Source organism: Camelus dromedarius, chromosome 7 (genome assembly GCF_036321535.1).
Source record: "Camelus dromedarius isolate mCamDro1 chromosome 7, mCamDro1.pat, whole genome shotgun sequence".
Classification (NCBI taxonomy): Eukaryota; Metazoa; Chordata; class Mammalia; order Artiodactyla; family Camelidae; genus Camelus; species Camelus dromedarius.
The window spans coordinates 7,216,505-7,235,216 of record NC_087442.1 but is presented as its reverse complement, the minus strand read 5'-3'; the positions used below and the strand labels follow the sequence as shown (position 1 = coordinate 7,235,216).

The following is an 18,712-nucleotide window of genomic DNA, read 5'->3' as shown; positions in this document are numbered from 1 at the left end:
TTTACAGCTCAGTAGCTTAATATGTTAACAAATGGAAGGACCAGTCTAACTAGCCTGGGGAAGTGGCTGGGATTCCCAGGAAGTTGGCCATTTCCCACTCTGACCTTTTGTGGCTAGCCTTGGGACTGCCATGGTACCTGTGGGCGTGTTATTCACCATGCTAATTAACATATAATGAAGCTCAAAGAAGTCAGATCTCCTACCATCTTGAGCCTCAAGGCCTACTGGGAGTTGAATCTTTTGCCATTTTGGTGTTAATTGTTGAGTTGTTTCTTGAATGGCTGTGCCCTGCCCCCTTCCTGTCTCAACAGTATCAACTCCCAGCTATAATCAAGTAGAGATGAAGGTCCCTAAATTAAGTCAAAAACTTTATTTCTTTGCATAGCCTTGACCATGTTTTAGGAAATAATCATAAGCCACAGAAGCACAGAATTACGGGGTTTTAGAGTGAAAGGGGGCTTTGGGACTGTCCGCTTCTCCCTTCTCATTACAGAAATGAGGATACTGATTTCTACTGAGAGGATCTTATTTCAGAAGCTTGCCGTGGCCTTATGACTGGTCTCCCTGACTCTACCGTTGGCTTTTTCACGTCCAGTCTTCCTATGATAGCCAAAGGGAATTCCTGATCCAACTTATCATCTCACCCAGTTCTTTACACTCCTTCACATACTCCTCAGACTGTCCTTAAGTCAAAGCACCAGTTCTTTGAAGACCTGGTCCCTGATTGACTCTAGTCTATCTGGACCTCTGGACCCCAGTCACTCTGAAATTTTTCAGGACCCACTTCCCTTCCCACTCACACTCTGGTCTCCGAGCCTTTGCACATCCTATTTCTTTGCTTTTCCAGCCCTTTCCCTGACCTCTCCTGGCTACGCCCACTTTATCCTTCAGAAAGCAGCTTACTGTCTGCTTAAGGAAGGCGACTCCCCGTGGTCAGATTTGTTTTGTTTCGTTTTTCGAACACCCAGTGTGAAAAATCCTGCCTGCATTGTTTCCCAACCTATATAACACATGAAGAGTAATTCTGTCGCCGTGTGTCTGGACGAGAAGCGCAGTTTGAAATTGCACGATAGCAGTATGACATCCCAAGTAACAATACAGGGAAGAGTCATAGTTTATAAAAAGGGGAACCAACAAGTCAATGAAACAAAGTTTTCTGGGATCATTTGGTGAGACTATCATGTTTTAACAACGTAATCCAGTGATTGATGGAGGTAATCAAAAAACTTGAGTCAGCAAGAAATGGCACTTATATTTAATGCAGTGTGATTAAGGAGGCAGAAAACTGTGCAATAACTTTTAGAATATAACTTTCACGGATAATATTTAAAATAAAATGAGTTTTAGTGCTTCAGGGAAGGAAAATAGTTTATGGTAAAGATCCAGTTATGTCAGAGTTTGCATGATATAGAGAGAATGTGATAATAGTTAATTAGGAGACCCAAGTTCTGGTCTAGTCATTGACACTAAAATAAGTGAGTGACTTTGAGTGAGTAAGACATGGGATATTTCACTTAGAGCCAGTGTAATACAGTGGCCCAGAACAGAGGCCATGGGCTCAAATGCAATCCCAGCTTCATTATTTTTAAGCTGTGTAGCCTTCAGTTATTTTAATCTCTCTAGGCCTCAGTTTGCTTATTCATGAAATGGAAATCATCAAACGTACCTCATAGGATTACTATGAAAAACAGGTGGCAAATTGCTTGCAAAGCACTCCGCAGAGAGTGATGCCTTATAAGAGTTCAAGTAGCCATTGCTGTTTTTTTATAATTATTATAATTATTTACAAGGAAGGAGATAGATTAGACCACTCCATGGACTTCTTCACAAGCTCTAAAGTTCTGCGGTTCTATGAACAGCTCGTTCCCAAATGATGTCAGATAAATGGGGTTTCACTGTATATTGGGCACGAAATCAATAGGGCCAGTTTTCAATTGTGCAAAGTAAAGGTAAGGTGAGCAGAGCCTGAATTATTCAAAAGGTTGGTTACACTCAATATATTTCTGCTTGATCCTGGGATGCAGAGAACTTTTTAAAAGAATATGTTCTATCCTTCTCATATTGTGTTTAATGATTAGAATGAGTGTGGCCTTTCTGTGTTCAAGGAAGGAGAAACGGAACGAGGCTGGATGCCATATGCCTGGTATTTCACTTAACCGCTAACGATTCGGATGAAATCATCTGGCACCTGATGGGGTAATAGAAAAATCAAGCAAGATTGTACGGTCTTGGCTCAGGTAACGAACACGGCTGTGATCAAGAGCCGACATCACAGCGTTTCCTCCTGGAGCTTTTCTCAGAATTTCAGGTGGCCCAGGTCCACGTGTACTTTGAAACCCTAAGAATGAGAAAATGACTATCAAGGATATTTCCCAGGGATGTTTTAATTTAAAAAGTGGTCTTACCAGAGAAGCGGTATCTCATTAGAATTCCCTGGCGCAATGGCTACAACCCAACACTCTAATAGCCTGACTATCTAAACTCTTACTTATCACTTAGGAGTACTTCCCCGCCTACCACACACTCCATCATTTAAAGAAGGTGGGTATCTTTTTTCCTTTTTCCTTCTTTTTTTATGAAGCGTTTGTTCAATGAGATATTTGAACTATTCGGAGGTAACAGCACCCCAAAAGCAGATAGGATAGTAGGAGTTTGTGCTGGAGAGCCGACACAGCGTAACCTAAGAAGGCAGAGCACCTGTGGGGGTCCACGTTTCCACGTTTGACAAGCCGTGTGACTCTGGTAAATTGCTACATCTTTCTGAGCCTTAGGTTTTGCAGAAGGGTTTAGAAGTTTTACTGTATAATAAGAAATGAGGTACTACCAATCCTTGAAAAACATAACTTCTTATTCTTCTGCTGTTAACAAAATAAATGCCTTGAAAAAAATCAATCCTCCTGATCATAGACCAAACTTTTGATGGAAGAATGTGACTTGGCTTTTGTAGTTATTCTTCTTGTGGGCTTTCCTTTTTGAGGGAGCTGAGCACGAGTGAATTAAGTCACAAACTGAACTGGAGAGAAAGGAGGGGGGTTGTGCGGGGCCTGGAATACACTCAGCAGCAGTGGGTCTCTTCTGTCACTGTCCCCAAAGGAAGGACAGCAGCCGTCAAGAGAGCTGGGCAAGCACCTCCTGAGAGCAGCCTCTTCCCAGATAACCCCAACAGGTGAATAGCGGATGAGCTGACTAGTGAAGGCAAGTGAAGAAATTGTTCAGTAGAAAGTAAGAAAAAAAAAAAAGTATGCTTAGCACCCACCACAGTGCTGTAAGAAATCACTAGTGTGGATGGAGATACTGGGCCACGAGATGGTCTCTATAAAATACTTCCCACAGAACTTACCTATTCAACGAGCGTTTACTGACTGACTCAGGTGTAGCAGGCACTGTGCTGCTCGGCGGGGTTATAGAAAAATGTGTAACGTGGCTTTTGTGTGCAGTAAGATAAATCATATCCAAAAATGTATCACAGGTTTTCCTGTCTTCTTAAGTGAGAAAACAATGTATGGCGTTCTCCTAACGGCCCCGGTGCACCATCGTGACGGTCAGCTAAATAGTTGGCGGTAATGCATATTTTTTCTGCTTTTTTTTCCTCTGCTGTAAATGGGATCAGCAAACTCAGAGTAAAGGCCACAGAAGCTTCTACTGCAATGTGAGTAATTTAATGCAGCAGTTTCAATGTGCCTAGATTAGTGGCAGATAGTTCAAGATTCTGAAATATTTGAAAACATTACTTCCCTGCTCCCTAGCTGTGGTCAGGAAAGCTGACATTACTGACCACTTGATCTCTCCTGAAATGGCTTGTTTTGAAGTTAGTGACTCCATCATTTGTTTCTGAGATGGCTTTAACAGGACTTCAAGCAACAGGAAGTTTTGTTAAGTCACACTTAATCATAAAAATAGACGCTTTTGAGACCTGTCCTATTATAAAACAAGCCTGCATGTATATAATCCTCATATCTCAAAAGAAGTTGGAGGAAGACACTGTCAGGGAAGTCCTTTATCCTAAATCTGAAATGAATGCTAATGTCCTGTTGCTGTTTCAGTCTTACCAAAACAATCTTCTTGACTTTTATTTGTTGAAGGACATTCTTTGTTGTCTAAGGGATAATCTGTATTTAAATCTAATTTTAGCTTTGAGAGAAGAACTCCAACATCACCAATGTTTTAATCACTGCACCAGTGCTTATATAATAGACGAGGTATAATGATAAATGCTTAGAAAAGACACCCAGATTGTTCTGGCCTTTTGAAATATGAACCATAAACTGTGAAGACCACAGAGTACTTGGCCAAAATGAAACCTGACCATCAGCCCATCAGATTCCTCACTCCTTAAATAAGAAAATTCATACTCAGAAAATTTAAGCAATAAACAGTCCAAGCCACGTGGACAGTAACCAGAACTCAAAATATGAATTCTGACTTTTAATCTAGACATCTTCTCACTGGGTTATTCCCCCTTACTGCCTTTACTTGTTGGGGGTACATTTTGTTTGTTTGGGGTTTGGTTATGTAATACTGTAGACCCAACCCTTTCTACTATGGGAACAGCCTATCTATTTCATTTTAAAGTTTTAATACTTATATTTTTAATGGTTTATTTTCCCATCATATTAAAATGGCTTTATTTGGCATTTAAAATCAGTCATATTACCTTTCTCATTAAATTAAACTATAGTAGAACATTTTTTAAGTTGTAAAGTAGTATAAAGTATAGGTGTCTTTTTATAATTTGCATTAGCAGGACTTTACTCAAAATGACTGAAGTTTGCAAAGGAATTAGCACTTTCTAATCAGAGCCAGATTTGGTTTTTTGTTAAAGTTTAGATTATCTAAAAACAATTGCAGAATTTCCTCACTCCATTTTCTTTTCTTTCCTCAACACACATACACACACAGATGTAAAGAAAAATCTACTCTTCCTCAAGAGACTTTTCATCAGTGAACACACTCCCTCACTTTTCTCCAAGCTACCCTTCAACAACAACAATAAAAATACCCCCTTTCCCCCTATATAAATAATTCAGCATAATTTTAGAGCAGGACTCGGTAGCCAGAATCTGCATTCCTATTCTGGCTCTGCCTTTTTCGAGGTGACCAGTCTTGGACAGTTAAGTAATCCTTCTGTGCAGATGGCAGAGACAGAGCATTAAGGACAAGCCTCAGAGAGCAGTTCTCCCCAGGCCAGGAGAAGAACACAACAGTGGGGGATGCAGGGAAGGACAGTCAGAGGGCAAAGCAGGCAGACACGCGGAAGGGCACAGAAACCTGGAGAAGAGTGAGTTTCAGTGAGGGCACTGCCAACAGTGACCACATCTACTTATATCACAGATCACGAGGACTTAGAAAAAGTCAGCGTGGGCATCATTCTTGAAAGTGAGGTGAACGTGACGACTTCCTGACTTGTGGGGGTGGAGGTGTAGGTGGTGAAGAAGCAGAAGTTCCCCTAGGCTGGGCTGATGCACAGGACAAGAGAACAACACACATATTTTCTTTTGTTTTTCTTTCGCATCACCTAAAATAGAGGAGACTAGTGCAGATTAACAGACATAGAAGATGAAGAGGGGGAAAAAAAAGAGAGAGAGAGAAGGAAAATCAATAAACACAGTCAAATGATCTGAGGGCTAGCACGAAATAGCACGGCACGGGGGAGGGGCGGGGAGAAGGGTTCCCCTCTCTTCCTCCTGGTGAACTCCCATTCCTAAGCCAGGGTATCCAATCCCTTGTCTAAAGTGTCTCGTTGCTTTGTTTATATCTTTTTTTAATAGCAGAAAATTATACAGTATTTTATCTCTCAACATGTCTGCCCCATTTATTAGATGGCAAATTTCTCACAGTCAGGACCTAAGATTCTATTCATTTTAAAGGTTTCTGGTACAAGGCATAGCACTAGGTCTAGTACTGTATTAGCAGCTATTAATACATAAATTGATTAATTAGCAACAGGAAAGGGAAAAGGGCCTGTTTAGTGCAGTCACATGGAAGGAGGGGAATTTAGGCACTAACACATCTTGAGTCAACGTTCTTAGCCTCATTATTGGGACACAGTGAAAATGAGAGTGAGAAGGTCAACATGGGAACAGGGGATTAAGGAGATGGAGCAAGAGACAGCAGAGGCGCCCTCTAGAGGATCTAAGTAAGTCATTAATGGGGCTGCCAAGTTCCACTGCAGAGACCCATGAAAATGAGGAAGCGTGAGTCTGTAGGATGCCCGCTTGGTTTTATAGGGGTTTTTCTTCCCTCCTCATAGTCTGCTATAACCTAAAAGTAATAATGAAGAAAATACAAGTAGACCTTGTCCAGATTGAGTTATCGGGGGAAAAAAAACGGGCAATCTGATGTTCAGTGAAGGGAAAGTCAAAGAATAACAAGAATGGATATTGACATCACAAGGAATATGACAGTTGTGATGACGCAGAGACAAAAAGCTGTACAAAGTTCTGTGACTAGCTTTGCAAACGTGTGCATTGTTGTCTCTTTGAAGTACTGCCTTGGAGCCGATGCGAAGAATGGAGGGATTTGGGAAGGATCAAACAGAAGGCAGAAATAGATGGACGTAGGTAACAGAGAGAAAAGATTTTATTCTGATTTCCAAAGAATTTTTGAAGGACTTCTCAGGTGGGGAAACTATAAGCTATTGTTTTATTAACAGGAAATCGAAACTTGGTCTTTCTTTTTTTTTCTTCTAAATTACCCCTTTCCCTTGAGACTTGGACAGGTGAAAGAACCCATTAGAGGATGATAATGAGTAACGTCTCATACAGAAATTACATTCATGGAAAGATCATGACATAATATTAGCATGCAGAATATCTGTTTTTAAACCCACACTCTCTCCATCCACTACTATTTGCTGTGTGTCAATTATGAGACAATAGTTCCTCAGGGAAATAATGTAGTTTACTCAGGGCATTCATTCAAGCTTAAAAAAAATCCAAAGAGACAGAGAACATATCAGGTTAATATTCAAGTGTTAATGAGGACTTAGGTATTGTAAAGCTCACATCGTGCTAATTAAAAATAACTGCACGGTCCCAGAATTATGGAATTTTCGCAGGGGAAGGTCCCAAGGCCACCATGCCTCTCTGGATCTCCAGCTTGGCTGTGCACAGACCTCAGTAGTTCGCTTAACAGAAATAATTAGATTCTGGGAAAACTAGTTTCTCCAACCAAATGCACCGGAGCCTAATTGAGATCAGAAAGTCAGTTTCGTTTCCAATGAGAAATATCTCTTAACACTGGAGAAACTCATTTTTGAAAGACAGATTAAGATCAGAGGTGGCTTGAAAAGAATCAGAATAAGGAGGGCCCCAGAGACCATTCTGGGTACCACCAACCCAAATACACCCCAGTCCCCTTTTAAGGGCTGAGAGCTACTGTTTTGTTTTGTTTTTTCTGCTACATCCAAGTTTTCCATTAAAAGACTTTTTTATTAATTCAAGGGTAGAGTGTCCCGTAAGCCAGTCTCCCTTTTCCGCATCTTGTCACCTGGTTCCTATAGCAGGTCTGTGGTAGGTGCTGGGTTACTTCCAATGTGAGAAAGCAGGAATGTGAGGATATTCATAAACTATTGATACTCAGGATGTCATGTTACAGCATTTATTAGTAAATGAATCATAAAGTTATTTTACGCTTCTTTCCAATTTTATATCAAATCATTAGAAGTGAACTTTTCCTTTGCTGTGCAGTCAGGAAAAGACGATGTGTGATGCTACACAGGTAACCTTTGTGTACGTGTGCATTGCTGACTTGCGGCTAATTTTCTAACACATTTCACCCTTGGCCACTTCTAGTGATCTGTGTGCTTTAGAGGGTAATAACAGGAAGGATGTACATCACATGCTTAATTGCCTCTCTCAAAGCACAAGACAGAGAAAGGGGCCAGGAGAGCCTCCCTCAGTGCATCAGCGCCGCAGGGCTCCGGACGGCTGCTGCTTTGTGCTGTTCAGAGCACCCAGCGCAGCACCTTGCACAGCGTGCGCCACCAAAGCAACTGTCATATCGGGAAGACATTCTTTCTTAAAATTAAATTATGAGAACGTAGTGGAGCATCCTCCTCCACATCACTTACAAGAGAGTTGAGGAGAGGTTGGCCCCGTCAGCTGGCAGCTGTATGTCTGTATTAGTTTCCTAGAGACATGGTAACAAAGCAACAAACAAGATGACTTAAGAGAAATTTATTGCCTTATAGTTTTGAGGCTAGAAATCCAAAATCAAGGTATCTGCAGGGTCAGTCCTTCTAAGGACTGTGAGGGACAGCCTGTTCTGTGCTTCTCTCCTAGCTTCTGGTAGGCGTGGGCATCCCTTAGTTTGCGGTTGGCTTCCCCCCTGTGTCTTTATATTGTCTTCCCTTTGCAGGGATCTGTCTGTGTGTCCACATTTCCCCTCTTTATAAGGATGCCAGTCCAGATGGATGGGGCTATCCTAATGAGCTCATCTCATCTTACCTTTATCACCTTTGGATACCTTATTTCTAAATAAGAGCACAACCACAGGTCCTGAGGGTTAGAACTTTGACATCTGTTAGGGGGAACACATTTCAACCCACAGCAGTGTCCTTCTTGAATGATGAGTGTTTATGTGAAAATTAAAGCCATGGCACAGAAGCAAGCTCTCTGTTCCCAGGGACTTTAATGTTGTAATTGCATATGTATCTGTGTCTCAGTTCTATCTTCCATGTCCCCTTACAGTCGTCTCCGGGTTGATATTAACTTTTCTGACCTGTTGTCCACACAGTTACCAGGAGATATTTCTTAAACACACAATCTGTGATTCTACCACCTTATTTTAAATGCTTTATCCTGTGGTTACAGGGTAAACACAGACTCCACAGCACGACAGTCAAGGCCTTTATTGTCCTAAATGGAAGATATTATACACTTAAGAGCTGTGAAAATTCCTTAAAGGGGAACTCTTTATAGATTTGATAACATAAAGTATTACACATTAAAACGTACATATTCAAGGTGATAAGGCAAAACAAGGGAAGGCAAATATGACAGAGCACAGATTTTAGTCCTGATTTATATCTTAGCCAATTTAAGTCAGTAGAAAAATGCTAATAATAAATGAGCAAAAAGCATAGCTGTACACCTCACAAAAAATTTTTAAAAACTCTCCAATGTATATGTGAACATAAATTTTGCAACCAAAAATATGAATAAAATAATAATAAAAAGCTTTTTTTTGCCAAATAAGAAAATATTTTCTTCTTCTTCTCCTTCTTCTTCTTCCTTCTTCTTTTTTTTTAAATCAGTCTAACCAGTGCTTGTGAAGATGCATTAACAGGCAGAGTTGTGGTTTCTACAATCTTAAGACTCTAAAGCTGACCGTCACCACTTCCTGGTGGCAGAGAGGGAAGGGAGTAGCAAGCCTCTGGCAGCCACAGGTACAGCGTGGCTGCTACACATCCTGGATTCTGACTGTTCACATTCATTTCCTGTACCCTTGAAGGGGGTCTACAAAAAGGTAGGAGGAGGGGCCTGGCATTCCCAAAGAGAACGAGCTGCCGCCCCCCCAAATTTACTTCTGGAGCTCAGGAAAAAGGAGATTCTATTTTTTAATTGTTTGCTACTTTTTCAAAATTAATCCAAAGTGTATAAATTCTTTTCATAATCAGAAATTACCCCATTTAAAAAAAAGAGGCATAAAACTCACATGTATCCTAACAAAAATTCTCTCACTTGAATTTGGCAATCTCTATCAGTTTTTATTCTATTTTTTCCTTTCGTAGTTCAAACTCCTACAATAGTGTGGTCATCCCCCCTATCACATTCCACCAACTAGTTCCTTTTCTAATAATTTGATTTCTACAAATACCACCACGCTAATAAATTTTAAGTCACCAAAATCTGATCACTAAGTGTATTACCATTTCCCCTATCCATTTTCTGTTCCCATTTTCTGCAAGAATTCATGCTAGTGAGAGTTGTCTTTCTCTCCTTGGAAGTAGTTGCTCCCTCTTTATACTCTGTCCTTACCCTAAACATTCCTTAAGTGATGCTTTATTTCCCAGCACATTAGGCCTATTTCACATCTTTGCTCTTAAACCCTTTTGCTTTTCTCTCTGCCAGTGAGTTGGCATTTTTCTTTAATCAACAACACTGGGAGTACATTAGGTGCTTAATAAAATTTGCTCTTTACATAGCAATCATGGCATTTTTGTATAGTTGTGGTAGGCAGAATAACCCTCCCCTCACCAAAAGTGTCTATATCCTAAGCCATGGAGCCTGTGCAGACGCTACTTTATGCGGCAAAGAGACTTTATGATTAAGTGAAGACACTATCCCAGATTGTCTGGCTGGGCCTAATGTAATCAGAGCTCCTTAAAATAGAGAAAGGTGACAAGGCAAACAGAGAATCAGAGTGGGGTGTGAGAAAGACTCCACTGGCCACAGCTGGCTTAGAAGATGAGGAAATAGGACAGTGAGCCAAGGAAGGCCGGTGGATTCTGGAAGCTGGAAAAGGCAACAAGTGGGTTCTCCCTTAGAGTATTCAGAAAGAACACACTCCTACACACACTTTGAATTTAGTTCAGTGAAACCCACTTCAAACTTCGGACCTCCAGAAATGATAAATTTGTGTTTTTTCAGTCCACTAAGCATTTGGTTATTTGTTACAGCAGCTATATGAAACCAGTACAATGGTACTTCGTCATTTTCCATCGAACTTAATATGATGTCACACAGACAATTTGTTTATTCAATGTTGAATATGAATATTGAATGAAAATGAATAAGATACTTAGAATTTGTCACTTTCTGGATTTTTACATGCAATGAAATTCAGTCTGATGTGTTCAATAGTAACATTTCTGAACATGGAGAATAATATGAGACCTTTTATTTGGGACTCGGAGGCGCAACAGAAATTACTTTTCCAATAAATCAATGGACTTGATCAGTCTATTTATTTTGCCATCAGCCCAGTTACCTTGCTGTTCTCCAACAGTCTACTAGAAAAGCTTGATTATTGACGATGGCTCAGGTCCTTCTCTTTCTCTGGTGGCCACAGCCTTTGTGCCTTTGCCTTGTCATCTCCCCGGGCTTGACATGCAAAAACTGTGCAACCAGCTAGGGCTCCACTGGGCGCAGAGTTCACTGGCCGAGGCCTGCAGGCTGAATACCGTGGTTAGCGCCTTCTGTGCATTAAGATTCCCATACGCTCAGTGCCTTTCAGTTTACAAAGTGTGTGATTTCATTTCATCTTCACAGTAACTTGGTGTGGGCGGTATTATTGCCTTCATTTTACAGTTAAGGAAATTAAAAACTAAGGGGAGTTTCCAGGTAGCGAATGACAGAAAGGAGATTGAACAACAATCTCTTTAATTCCTGATTCAGTTATAAAACTCATGCAGTTCTACTATATCACAGCTGTCCCTGCCATTTTACCTCAGGGCCATTACGCAGCTACTCCAGATACGTGTTCTGCAAGCGCGTTTTTAATGACTGCGTACCATATGCACATTATAAAGTAACGTGGAAAACAGAACGGTATGGAGTTCTAAATCACTGGTAATCTTACTGCTCACAGTAAGATTACTTTTATACTGTTACTGTTTGGGTATATTTCTTTCCAAATATTTTTTCTGTGCATTCACCCAAATATATTTCTTTTGACATGTATTTTTATTTAGACTTTTGTATCCCATTCCATTTTTATTGTTTTGAGTATAGTGAGGGATCATCGTAGCCTTATTTTATTTAAAATTGCACTATATTGCCTTTCAGTGACCTAGTTTTCCTATTTACATTAAAATATAAATAAAGAATTAGTGCACCCTTCTTGAGGTAAGCATTTTGGAGGGGATCAGCGCTGTGCTTCACAGTGTGGTTGGGACCCGCAGCAGCAGCGTCACTCAGGAGCTTGTTAGAACTGCAGGTTCTTCACTGGGTCAGTCTCTGGGGTGAAGCCCGGGGACCCCCGTCTTAACAAGCTCTCCAGGTGATTTTCATTTTCACCCATGATAAAGTTCAGACTGAAGCTTCAGTTTTCCACGTGTGCTGATGAGGGAAAAGCGGCTAGTAAACCTGCTGTGTGCTAAAGACACACAGAGTAATTGTCACCCTTGAAGAAAAAGAAAGAGCTTCTTGCTTACCCAAATTTCCCTCCTCCGCATGCTTTCAACATCTTCTCTTAGTCAGTTACTTGGGACAAGGTCTCAGGCCCTCTGAAATGCCCGTGTGCTTAGAAATGCAGTAGTTACCTCCACTTCTCATCATCCAGTCACACTCTCATATGTCTATGAGCCAACCCGTCAGAATCAGCAGGACGAAGGGGAGGTGCATTTCAAGTCTCACCTACAGCTTTCCTTAAACATCTAGCATGTTAGATTAATACAGAGTAGAAAAGCAGGATACGTTTTCCAGACTCTTCCCACAAGATAATTCACAATCTTGTTAGGAAATACAGTGTTCATATATGGAATTTAACAACAGTCAATCAAATCCTAAACTGACAGCAAGCAAGCATTACAGTGCGTGAGATGAGCAGCGTGCGCCCTGGACTGTACCGCAGGCGGGACGTGTTGATTAGGGAAGGGCTCCCTAAGAAAGGAGGAGTGTCAGTGGGACCTAACTAAGAAGTATTATATTACAATGAACAGTCCATCTAATTAATTACTATACGTACAATACTTATTCTCCAGACAAAGCTGAATGAGACTGGGTATCTGTTATATAAACAGGACTTTGTGGAGTCAGAATTTAAACCCAAATCTTTTGCCTGAGAGCCCTGTTTGTTACCACCTCTGCCTTAAAATTTACCTCTGACTGAGACGTTCTATAAATTAAGAGACCTGTAGAACACCGCGGGTAAAGGCAACCCCAGGAGGGGTGAGCGTGAGTTAAGCAACTTTCTGTGTCCAGTTCACCTGAGCAGAGAGCAAGGTCTACACTGGGAAGCTGCAAAGACCAAAGGAGACCTGCCAGGCTGTGGAAGGTCTGCGTGCATGCGTGATGGTCTGGCACGTGCTATCATAGGCACTGAAGAACCACTGCACAGTTTTTAACACAGTGAAAGCAATGTTTTACGACTAGACATCTTTGGATTAAAAAAGCATAATTTGGTGGGAAGTGAAGAGATATTTGGGTAGAACAATCAATTAATAGTGTGATTGTTGTAAACCATACCAGACGATAAGGAAAATGACTGGGGTGTTGGCAAGGGGGGAAGAGAATGGTTATTAGATATTGGAAAAGAAAGGTGAAGGTTTTTTTAATGGCAGGTTGGCCAAAGAGACTAATTGGAAACCTAGGAATTGGAACCTGCAGTTCTGGATGATTTTGAGCTTTTCACAAAAGTTGCAATAATCTGGAGAAGGATTGTCAAAAATTAATAAGGCAGTTGTTTTTTTTTTCCTGGAGATTGTGAGTGTAAGTCATTCTTTACTCTTTTTTTTCCTGACTACTTCACCCACCTGGGCTCCCTGTCCTGTTGATCTTAAAAGCATGTGAATCAGTCCTGGCTCCTATTGCATTATCCTTCCTCGTAATCTTACATAGCGCCAGCCATTCCTTCACCAGGCCATGGCAGGTACCGCATAAATGCTGTTCCCTTCTGAGTCCCTTCCCTGAAATCTATGGTTTTGCTACAAGGAACTTTCTTTCCAAAACCTACCTCAATTATGGCATCTTTCTGCTTAAAGTTTAAAAACACTTCTTCACAATCTTTTATTGCATTACTTACTTCACTTGGTATGGCATTCAAAATTAGTCACCATAGTTTATTATCCCAATAAGACAACTGAGAGAGAAGTCATTACACTGGACAACAGGTACGTGGGCTCTGCTTAACCTTCTAGCCACAGCCTCTTCCAGCAGCACTTCATGCCTGAGCAGTGCCCAAGTCCTGAGTGAGCAGTCCCTGTGCCAGAGGTCCCTGATCTGTGTGGTTCACAGCTGTTCGTGTTGCCTCCTCCGCTGCTTCACACATCACGTGTGCTCGGTAACTCGGAAGGAAGGAAGGAAGCAAGGAGGGAAGGAAGGCAGGCTTAAGTAAATCAAAGCACTTTAGAATTGTTTTAGTCTAGTGTGTTCTGTTTGTTGAAATGACATAGAATTTAAGGTCTAGCCCCCTTGGACAGAGGAATGCATGGAGAACCAAAGGGAGGCACAGAGCACGTGGTAGAGAAAAGTAGAAAAGGGAGGTCCTGGAATCAGACCTCCTTCTGAGTAACTTAGCCAAGTAGGTGCTAGGAGTCTGAGTTCAAGTGTGCTTGACCAAAAGCCTCCCCTTATCAGACAGATAGATTTTTTACCAGAAATAGTCCTTAGTTTTGTAAAGAGATCTGTCAAATTCATCATAAATGTCAATGTAAAGCTGTTAAAAAAAAGTTTCACAATAGTGTTTTACAAATTCCAGCTACAAAGGAGATAATGTAAATGTGCATTTTGCACTTCTGAAAACAGGTGCAGTCTCTGTGAGAAAAGAAAATGAGTCAGGGGCATGGGAACAAAAAGGGAAACAATGGACAAGGACCTACAGTTTAATTACAGAAACGTCAGCTTTCTACAAAACGACATTCGATGTAATTAAAGCACCTGTAACAAATAAAGTGAAGGAGAGACATTTCTTCCTTTTCTCCTGAAATAAAGGAAAATCAGAAACCACATGCTATTTGTGGAAAATTTATACTTTCTATGCAGAAAGTGTCTCTATGTGTGTGTGTGTTTGAGAGAATGAGAGAGATTTTCTCTGATCTCTTAGTAGCCCAGTAGTGCAGATAATATTCATAATAAATTTTCGGAATAAAGTCCCTTGCAGTAAGGAGATGATATCTGTAGGTAAGTGTGGATTAAATATTTTTCAATGATCACAAGGCCCAGTGGAACAAACATGACATGTATTTAACGATGTATTGATTGTTTTAGGCACTTCCCCGACCATAAAGCCACAGCGGGAACCCACTCTCTCTGTCTGTTAGACCAGAAGCAGTGCTTGTAGACTAAGCATTAAATTATGAGTTTAAACGTAGAGGAGAGAGTGGCACTCTCTGTCAGGAGGCTGTGCTCCTCCCGCGCGGTGGTCCGCCCGCCTCCGATCTGTTACTGGGCGCTTACCTGGGGAGCCGCTTTTGTTTTGGGTGCCGTGCTCACGCAGGCTCTTTCCTTCCAGCCATCTACGAGCCTTCCTGTGAAGCGTACAAACACCTTGGCCAGACGTCCAATTACTACTGGATAGATCCCGATGGCAGCGGACCTCTGGGGCCTCTGAAAGTTTACTGCAACATGACAGGTAACTCTGGCATCTTTATGTTTCCTGAAGGTTGCTTTTCTGTATGCTGAGGGTAAGCAGCACCACTGAAGTTTGTTTCTTCCGCACCGTGTTCTTACCACAACAGGCAATAAGCTAAACATTGCTGGATCTGGTAGGCTAAACAGTGAAATGAATTTCTAAAGCCGTAAGACCTTCTGACACTGGGTTTTTTTTTAAAAACCTGCCTTCTGATTTGAATAGTTAATAATTAGCATTGAAAAAAAAAATCAGTATGCAGCAGAAAAACTAGAACGGGAAATTGCAAGGCTGAAGTCCCCAGAAAGATCCAGACCATGAAGCAGCCTCTGCAAGAACCAGACTGAGGAGGGCTAGCAGCCCCCGCCCCCGACTGTCCACACTGCCGTGTGAGAGGAGACCTGGGGGCCACTCCAGACCAGTTACAGAAGGAGCCGTTCTGGGCACCGAAATTCCTTTCTGGCACTAGCAAAACTTGGCTGCTGCTTTTATGAGATTTATCTAGGGAAGAGAGCCTAGTTTTCCTTCACTTCCATATTAAATTTCAGAGCCGTGAAATAAGATTGGGGTTCTTGTAAATTCCCACAGTGGTGCGTAGGATGCACAGATCCCTAAGATAGGAGCTGATTATCCATCAGACACGTGGTAATGTCTTACCCTCCAAAACCCTGGGGAAGCTTGGGTGGCGAGCACGATTTCCTGGTTCCAGGAGAGGATCAGCATTTGATGTGAACTCCTGAGGCATATGATGATGAGGATAACGATTATATGATGCCCGGATGATGAGTGCAGCATGGACCATTTACCATGTGTTGGGTACCACAGTAACTTCTCCACTCAGATGACCCGATCTGTATTCTGACTCCATTCATCACCAGATGTATAATCTTGGGCACCGTGTTAACTTTATTGAACTATATAAGCCTCGGTATGTTTTTTCTGTAAAATGGATTAACAGTGATAACTCCCTCACAGCATTATTGTAGGAATGAAGTAAGATAATCTAAGTATGGTTCTTAGCGTATTTCCTGACACATAGTAAGCTTTTAGGAAAGACTCTCAGGAGTAAGGTACTATTATTTCTTCAAAGAATTAGAGAGTTAAGTTCCTTGCTTACATCTTTCAGGCAAAATTCAAATTCAAATGTTTGAGGCCAGTGGTTCTTCAGACCAGCTATGCTTCAAAACATTTCTGGAGTTTTGTTTCTGTTTTTTTCCCTTTCTTTCTTTCTTTCTTTCTTTCTTTCTTTCTTTCTTTCTTTCTTTCTTTCTTTCTTTCTTCCTTTCTTCCTTCCTTCCTTCCTTCCTTCCTTCCTTCCTTCCTTCCTTCCTTCCTTCCTTTTCTTTCTTCCTTCCTTCCTTCCTTCCTGCCTTCCTTCCTGTCTGTCTGTCTTTCTTTCTTTCTTTCTTTCTTTCTTCCTTCCTTCCTTCCTTCCTTCCTTCCTTCCTTTCTTCCTTCCTTTCCTTTCTTTCCTTTCTTTCCTTCCTTCCTTCCTTCCTTTTCTTCCTTCCTGCCTTCCTTCCTGTCTTTCTTTCTTCCTTCCTTCCTTCCTTCCTTCCTTCCTTCTTCCCTTCCCTTCCCTTCCCTTCCCTTCCCTTTTCTGTTCTGTTCTGTTCTTTTCCATACAAACGTACTGCCTCCATCCCCGGAGACTGATTCAGCAGGTGTGAAGAGGAAACAGGATTGTGCAGCTAGAACTAAGCCCTAAGCAGTGCTGCAGACAGGCAGAGTCCTCTCCGTGGTAGCAGGAAGCCAGCGCTGAGCGAAGGGAGGATGCTGAGGGCATGAGTATGGTGTGGAGGGGGTGTCGAGGAAACGGTAACGCGGGAGCTGTTGCCCCCTGGACGTCCTCCCACATCGGGACCCCAAGTGTGCCGCGGAGGAAGAACTCACGTCCCAGCGAGCTCCACCTAAGCGTCCCCTGACTGCTGGGCTTGCAGGTGCGCTCAGACTCTGTCTTCTTCACCTGCGTTTTAATCATTCTTGAACTAAAGCGTGACCCAGGAGAACTTGATTTCATCTATAAGATTTTGATTTTGGCTTCTCCTAATTTATATACAACAATTAAAGCCAACTGTTAACTTTAGCAATGTCCCAACTGGTCCCCGTTGGTTTGCAACCTTGGGCGTTCCCCAGGTGAGCTCTGAAACTGGCCCCCTAGGTAGAGGGCACGGAGAGGCTGGAGAAAGAGGCAGACACCCCAGATGGTAGGTGGCAGTATCAACAGGCTAGGGAACTCACTGACAAGGCTTGTCTGGGCGCCCACGGGTAAGGAGGTCTCTGCACCCCCCCACAACCCCCCAGAGTCTTAAAAGTTTACATAGAGGACTTAGCAGAGTTCAGTCATGTATTCAGTCCAGGCGCTCTCAACAACACCTTCCTCCCTCAAGGCCACACCCTTAAATTGGCTGCTTGTATGGGAATAGTAGGCGGGACATACATTCCAAGGCAGGGGAGGGGTGAGGAGTCTCTGACGGCCAGGGGTCAGCTCCAGGGGTAACTGGCAGTCACGTCCTCTCTGTGACCTCCTCCCACGGTCCCTTCAACTCCTTTATTTTCCTGCTGCCCCTGTCAGCAGGCTGCTGGATAAATGCTCTGAACGGACCGCTGTGGTCATGGGACCACCCCGCTCTACACCAGCTACTGAAGGATGGGAAAGGGCCTCAACTTAGCATTCGGCTCCCTTCACATTTAATACAAACTTACTAGCACTGCCCTTTTCCCACCCTGCTTCCTTCTAGCCACCCCATGCTCCAGAGTAGAGTCCCCATCATTCCAAATTCAGTTTGCTTTGTTCTGCACTAAATTTTGTGCCATCCTCCCTGTGTACAGTACCCTGAACCTCTCTATCAAATACTCTCTCTCAAGAGTTTTCTTGAATCCTAAACTCCTCCATGAGCTCTTCCTCATCTTCACTATACCTTCACCACCAACCAACCATTTTAAACTCTATTATCCATCAAACCCTTCCCTCTTATCCCCTCATGGAGTTGTGGGGCCTTCCCACTTGTGTGTCACTTAGCGTGTCTCCCTTGCATTTCAGTTATTTGTATAAGTGCCTTGTATGGGTTTCTCAGGGCTAGCATACCTAAGTACCATAAACAGGGTGACTTAGAACAGGAGAAATGTATTCTCTCACCGTTCTGGAGGCTGGACGTCTGAAATCAAGGTGCTGTCAGGGCTAGTCTCCCCCTCTAGGCTCTGGGGGAGAGTGGTGGTTGCTGACAATCTGATGTTCCCTGGACTGTTGATGCACTGATCCAGTCTCTGACTCCTTCATTGTATATCGTGGCTCCTTGTGTGTCTCCTCTGTCTTCACATGGACTTCTTAAAAGGACACCAGTCATTGGATTTAGAGCCCATTCTCATCCAGTATGACCTCACCTTAACTAATTACACCTGTGAAGGCCCTGTTTTCAAACAAGATCACATTCTGAGGTTCCAGGTAAACATGAATTTTGGGGGGTCATATTCAACCCAG

At 42.3% G+C, this 18,712-nt stretch overlaps 1 protein-coding gene across 3 annotated transcripts in view; it reads left to right on the top strand.

The window, feature by feature from the left end:
- CNTNAP2 (contactin associated protein 2) overlaps positions 1-18,712 on the top strand; it is a 1,833,097-nt gene that overhangs the window by 1,159,072 nt on the left and 655,313 nt on the right. For all 3 annotated transcript variants that reach the window (XM_064487267.1, XM_064487269.1, XM_064487268.1), the window contains one exon: positions 15,115-15,234. In XM_064487267.1, coding sequence (XP_064343337.1) covers positions 15,115-15,234 — 120 coding nt within the window. The remainder of the gene's footprint in view (positions 1-15,114; positions 15,235-18,712) is intronic.